This window comes from Formica exsecta, unplaced genomic scaffold (assembly GCF_003651465.1).
Source record: "Formica exsecta isolate Colony F162 unplaced genomic scaffold, ASM365146v1 scaffold362, whole genome shotgun sequence".
Lineage (NCBI taxonomy): Eukaryota > Metazoa > Arthropoda > Insecta > Hymenoptera > Formicidae > Formica > Formica exsecta.
Genome location: NW_021850867.1, coordinates 970,993 through 977,408, shown reverse-complemented (window position 1 = coordinate 977,408; position 6,416 = coordinate 970,993). Strand labels below are relative to the sequence as shown.

Sequence of the window (6,416 nt, the reverse complement as noted above, 5' to 3'; positions counted from 1 at the left end):
CTTTATCCCGTTAACAAGGGGGGGGGGGGGGGGGGGGGAGTCCATTCACCCCGATTTGGTATCTTCATCGTACCTGATTCGCGCGCTTTCCACCGTTGTCCCTCGAGATTAGGTCTCGTCGCGCGGTCAACGGCGAATCATCGACGCGCGTCCATAGGAGTCGATCGTATGCACGCGTGCGCGACACATTTCGCGCCTCGTTCCGAGATGCGCACGCGTAAACTCTGATTGATGACAAAGGCGACAACGAACATTTCATAAACACGCACGCTTATCGACGAGTGTTCGCGAGAGAGTAGCGTAATAAATATGTACGTCGCTCTCTCTATCTCTCTTTCTCATATGTATAATAATTTTGTCAATTAAAGCGCCGGTAAATTTTTCGATAGCGCGAATCTTCGAGAATATTATTTCTTTACTCTCTCTTATGGTAATCATTCATATGTATATTCTGGAAAATGATGGTGGATATTGTGCGACGCCATTGCCGATGCACTCGAAGGCTCGGACCACTTTGAAGAGACGTGAACGCGCGCACGCGCGCACAGTCGCGGAGTGGGCGCGCGCCGGCGGTCCAATCGGTGCCAGGCGTTTTCTTACGTCAGAGAACCAGCTGACATAATCAGAACGATTCAAATGTGTATACAGCCACCGCACAGGCAGGTAATAAAATCTTGGCATCTTCGGGGATCGTAATGCGAGCGTTAATATCGAAAAAAATTGACATTGCAAGAGTGCAGAGATTTGAATAAAATAAGACACGCATAAAAAGTATCTTCACGCGATGGTTCTTTATAAAATGATTACTTTTACGATCAAAGTACGACCATCTAAATTTGTTTATATTAGAGATCTCTTGCAGTCTTCTCGCAATTTTTTTTTAGAAAAATATAATAATAGCTTCATAAAATAGTATTCGTCGATTATTTTATGATGCAATAAAGAGAGAACGTCACAGCGCTCTCTGCATTGACCCGGTCATATATTTTCGCTATAGTAGCGGACGTGTTAAGTTTCGTCGAAACGTGGTGACCGATCGATAGGAATTTCCTCCGAAAATCGAGGGCATCGCCTTTGGAGACGATGGCGCTTGTCAGTGACTGAGCTAGGGTAGGTTCGTCAAAAGATTTTCGCTTTATTTTTTTCGTATCTCTCCAACGAGACAGCAATGTATAAAAAATGTAGCATCAAAGTTATTTTTTCGTGTCGCAATTCAGATTTTTTTACAAGCCGAATTATCAATAGCCGGCATCAATAATCGACGTAATCGCGTTCATCGACGTAAAGCGATCGCGTCGTCGCGAGAAGACAAGAAACTCGGACGATTACGCGGGTTACCACTCGTTGTCTCATCGTGACGAGAGAAAAGCATCTCTTTCTCGAGAGTGCGTGGTACGTGGCGGCCGAGTCTCGTGGAGGCGTAACGATCGGTCGATACGCTCCGCGCCTTCCGCGGAGAGGACGAGCATAGCATATCGCACATCGTCGGAAGGTAGGGACATCGCCCGCGTAGTGGCGCCTGTTACACACCGATGTATATACATGTGTGAATATATATGTGTGTGTGTGTGTGTGTGCCACCACGGTACGGTGGCGAGACAAAATATTCGCGCACCGACCGCTCCGACGAGAAAGAGAGAGAGAGAGAGAGAGAGAGAGAGAGAGAGAGAGAGAGATAGATAGAATACCGAAGGCGCCCGCCGTAACGCTACGGGGCTGTCAAGCCCGCTGATCAATACAAGCAAGGCGACGTGCAAGGCCGCCCGCGTGGGCTCGCGCGTTCGACTCGACTCGGGGAACCCCCATATCCCCTCGAACCATCCGTCCACGCGCGCCACTGTGTCCCTCTCTCTCTTTCTCTGCTCCTCTCTACCTTCGAACAGCCTCCTCCTCCTCCTCCTTCTCCTCCTGTGCTCTCCTCTGCTCTCTCTCCTCCATTCCCCTATACCTTTTTCTCGCGCGTCCACGGGAAGATCCAACCGATATCAACATGTCGCGCGACCCCCCATTCCAGACGCGACTGTGTTGTGACAATTTAGTAGTTCAGGGGATATTTCAATGGTCACATATGATAAGCATTAAATTTGGAATGTGTAAACAATCTCTTAAATATGAAATATTTGTAAATTCTGTAGTTCGCGAGTATATCGTATATATTTGTATTGTAAATTCTATCATACAAAATAAAATTATATTGTTATTTTCTAAAAACGTTTATATCAAAATGTCGTAATAAAAAAAAACCGAGTCATTATTAATGCGAAAGATAATAGTTTCTAAATGTTGCAAAGATGATCGTACATAATTTATGCATATAACGTGGTAATTTGTATGCGCGGTATCACATACAAACCGCAATTTCGCCCGAGCGGAAAATTAACAGGTATCATTATCGGCAATGATAAAGCACGGAGCGAAGAGAAACGTAGACGCGCAATACGCTGCGATACGGTAAGGCGCGCGCAGGGTTGGAGTCTCGCGATTAAAATATCTCTCAATATGACATATCATCGATGTGGGGTATCCCGCATTCTATTTTTATTGCGCTGCAACGTATTTACGGTACTCGGAGAGCATTCCTCTGCCTGCTATAGGTTCCCATTTCTGTTACTGCCCTCCTTACGCCCGCCGCCGTTAAAGCCGCACGAACATTACGTCGCGTGCGTGTGCGTAACGAGGCAGAATTCTCCTCGCGAGCGAGCGAGCGAGCCGCTCGCTCGAAAGTAGATTCACGGATTCTCGCTACACAACCGCCTTAGCGAGCCTGCCTACCACGGTAGATTCCTGTGCACAACTTGACGTTCTGTTTCTATACAGGGTGTCTCGTGACGACATCGTATGCCTTTCGTCTAGAAAGTCTTTGAATTTTTTCGACTCGATTTTCTCTCAACAAAAAATTTTAGCTCATTGAAACTCTCCTCGTCATATATCGACGTCCAGTATATATCTTTCTCGAGTTAAATTTCTATTCTGCGCTGAAGTTTATATTGGAATATCCCGATACCAACGTACGACGCGCGGCAATAAAAGAATGCTGCATTAACATTAAAAATGCGTTGGGTGTTACCTGCGTGCAAAGTGCAGAGATACTCGATGCTTCGAGCCAATAATCAACTTCTAAGATCTAACGTTTTAACAATAAAAAATCCATTTACACTTATCCGTATCGTATCCGTACCGTGCACGGACTAGATTCGATTTCATACGATTAAATGGAAGTATTTATACTATTCCGTATCTGTACCGTCATTTAATTACATAGAATCGAATCTAGCATCAGTGCACGGACGTGCACTGATACGGATATGAAATGGATAAGTGTAAATAGAACTTAAGACGACGAGCGAATTTCCACCAGGCAAAGACTTTTTTTATCGTCTATGCAAACGTATCGGCTCGCGCTTTTTTTTTTTTTTATTGCCGGATGCGCGAAGCTTTATAAAACATAACTCGTCTAATTCTTCCAGGAAAGAGCTTGTCGGAGGGGAAATTGAAAATCAGCCATCACTGCTAAGGCCCGGGACAAGAATGTTTTAAAAATCATTGGCAAAGAACGAGTTCCGAGTTCTCACTTCCAAGTTATTCCATTGTACGAAAGATTAGATAAATTGTATTGAGTTTTCGGAAAGATGACGTTACGAGCGAGATGCGATGACATTTTCAAAGTACGATGACGCGATTATTAAGGTACAATGAAGCGTAACGATTACTCGACGATACAAACGAACCGGTCGCTTACTGATAGAAGTAAAACCGAGTTAGTAAAGTTCGGAACGAACGGGGAGAGGTTAAATAGCCGATGATCTGTTCGACCGGGAGAAAGCAGATCGTCGATGCTGTAACAATGGATCTCGTTATAGTCGCGGCTATTTGGCGCACGTCCGATACGATGGTTAGAGATTAAAAAATTTTTTTATCGTCGTGAATTTTGTATAAATACTTTATTCTTTCCTTTTCAGTTGCTGAATTTCGAAGAAAGTTATATATAATCTCTCTCTTATATACAAAAATATAAATGAAATATAAGATTTCTATAAAATTATTTTCAAATACATTTTTACGAGCGTAGAATTGAAAAGGTTATAAGGTTATAAATATATCTTTTTTTAAGATGCATCTTCATACTTTCGATAGAGCTGCGTATTCTGCATACGCGGTCATTGTAAATTTCCATTCTATATCAGTAAACTGGTTACGGCTAACTCGAAATTCACTCCGTTTATCCCGTAAAACCGCAGAGTATTCGCCGCAAGAGGCTACATTATGCATCGTCGTGCGTCATTAGTAATGTCAGCTTTTATTCCATACTGTTCTTTCATGTACGAGCACCGCTACGAAAGATTCTTGAATACCTCACCTTGAAGATCAGGCTGCTAACCGCAGCTTTCTTATCGAAAAGGAGACACACATCCTTCGCGAGGACTTTTAAAAATGCAACCATACGCAAAACTCCTTTCGTTACGAAAGAATGAGATATCTATAATTTACGACGAGACGTGGGCGAAATGTATATTCGAATGTAATAGTCGTAATGCAATAGTCTTGCTCAGATTTCGCTATTTCACGATACATAGCAGCAATCTAATATTTGTGTTTAATATTTTAAGTGTGTACGTACCAAGTATTATTAATATTTATTATATCGATTATATCAAATTTGGAAACACTATATTCACACATTCGCATAAAATGCATGCATATGTATGTGACTGCGTAACAAACACGTCGATAACATATATGTATTTATAAGTATTAACCGATTTGTTTACAAACTGTTTACGAAATTAGTATCGTAAGATTGTTAAAACGTTGCAACGCAAATGATTTGCACAATGCTAAAAAGTTTTGTAATTTACAGAGCGTTTCTAAGATCTGCAATAAATTTTCTCGATGAAAAGCGTTCTTGAATAAATTTTATCTCGTTAACTATATATCCTGAAAGAGTGACACAAAAGTGCAAAGGAAAGTTCAATGTAAATTTCATTAAAAACATTAATGCGTTTATATATCCGAACACTAAAGCGGCAGATTTTTAAAATAGTCGTGCTTAGTGAAGGACACCCTGTATACCGTTCGCTTCCTAATCGGTCACGATATCCTCGCGCGCGTTCTATTTTTATGCCGCAGGGATTTCGAAGGAAGGAGCAAGGATGCAGCAGGAGAAGAAGCAGCACAGAGACGAAGAAGTTTCGAACCTGAGATGGGCAGCAACCAACCAATTCTGGCCGTTGTATCAGCGGGGGGAATCGGCCAAGGGGGCGCCGAAGAGAGGGCTTCCCCGCGCGTCGCGTGTCCCTCCCTATCCCCCCGCGTCCCTCAAAAATCGTGGCTTAGATAGTTTAAAATTCGCCTCGACAATCGCCTTTGTGCCCCGAGCTGCGTAGCACCTCGGTCGATTCCAGCGGCCCTGCCGGTGTATTTTCCTCGGAAACCGTACGCATAGTAACGGAATCGCCGCCTTTCATCTTGAGGCGGACTGCCATCTCTTTTTCTCGGATTCGTCCTCTTTCTTTCTCGGATTCATAGATTCGCAGTTGCTCGATATTTCTCACCGTAAAATTTCCGTCTCTCTTTCCTCTCTCATTATTTATTTTTAAAACGTTTAAATTATTATCAACGAGGAAATTTGACCTAAATTCGCGTCGACCTACGCGAGCGAACGAATAAATAATTGTGATATCAATAATTTTTACAATACGGGAGATTATCGACAGGTACGAAATGCGAATAATATCGTTATATGCGACATATATCGAGATTTCGCGATAACGACAGGACTCGGTCCGAGCGAGTTTGAGCGATTAATTCATTGACGTTTCAATAACCTAATACAATGATCGGACAACAATTGGCGAGTCAGCGTGCAGTATATACATATAAAGAGCCTTTTTAAAATACATCTTTATGTAAGTGTGTATTGGAAACGAGAAGATGATCGAGCATTTCAAAATATGGCAATGTCAATACGGCAAGTCACTTATGAATAAAAGCAACGTATCCGGATATCCGATATGAGCCAGATGAATGGCTGCAAACGATCGCGTTTTGTAATCTTTATCGCAAAAGGTGACCACAAATTATACAACTGTTCAATTTTGAGATAAAGATAAGCGATGAATAAAAGTTATCTAAATATTTCTCGCAATTTTGTACATTTCTCAAAGATACCGTTTTATTTGAGATTAATATCATTATTATTAATTAAATTAAATATTTTCTCTTATTTTGTGCTGTGGTTTCCATCAATAAATAAAACAATATATATTTTTTAATGACAAAAGTACGAAGAAAACGAAACACGTAAAGGCAAAGCGAAACTCGACTCGAGGTTTCGAGGCTCTTCTATAGTTGTAACTCGCGTCCTCGCAAGAGTCGGTGCAAGGCTTTCACCTAGACTGGGCGGGGGACCCCCCCCC

The 6,416-nt window shown here is 42.2% G+C and overlaps 1 protein-coding gene and 1 long non-coding RNA gene across 5 annotated transcripts in view; one reads left to right on the top strand and one right to left on the bottom strand.

The window, feature by feature from the left end:
- Nucleotides 1-6,416, bottom strand: part of LOC115238910 (mediator of RNA polymerase II transcription subunit 13-like) — a 32,316-nt gene that overhangs the window by 19,154 nt on the left and 6,746 nt on the right. For 3 of the 4 annotated variants that reach the window (XM_029813074.1, XM_029813077.1, XM_029813075.1), the window contains exon 1: nt 74-274. The exons of the other annotated variant lie outside the window; for it this stretch is intronic. In XM_029813074.1, coding sequence (XP_029668934.1) covers nt 74-259 — 186 coding nt within the window. In that variant the 5' untranslated portion in view covers nt 260-274. Of the gene's footprint in view, nt 1-73; nt 275-6,416 lie in introns of those variants that run through there. 4 annotated transcript variants of the gene reach the window in all.
- LOC115238919 lies at nt 383-4,891 on the top strand. The gene is made up of 2 exons (XR_003884567.1): nt 383-663; nt 3,468-4,891. It is a non-coding gene; the product is annotated as an uncharacterized LOC115238919 (long non-coding RNA).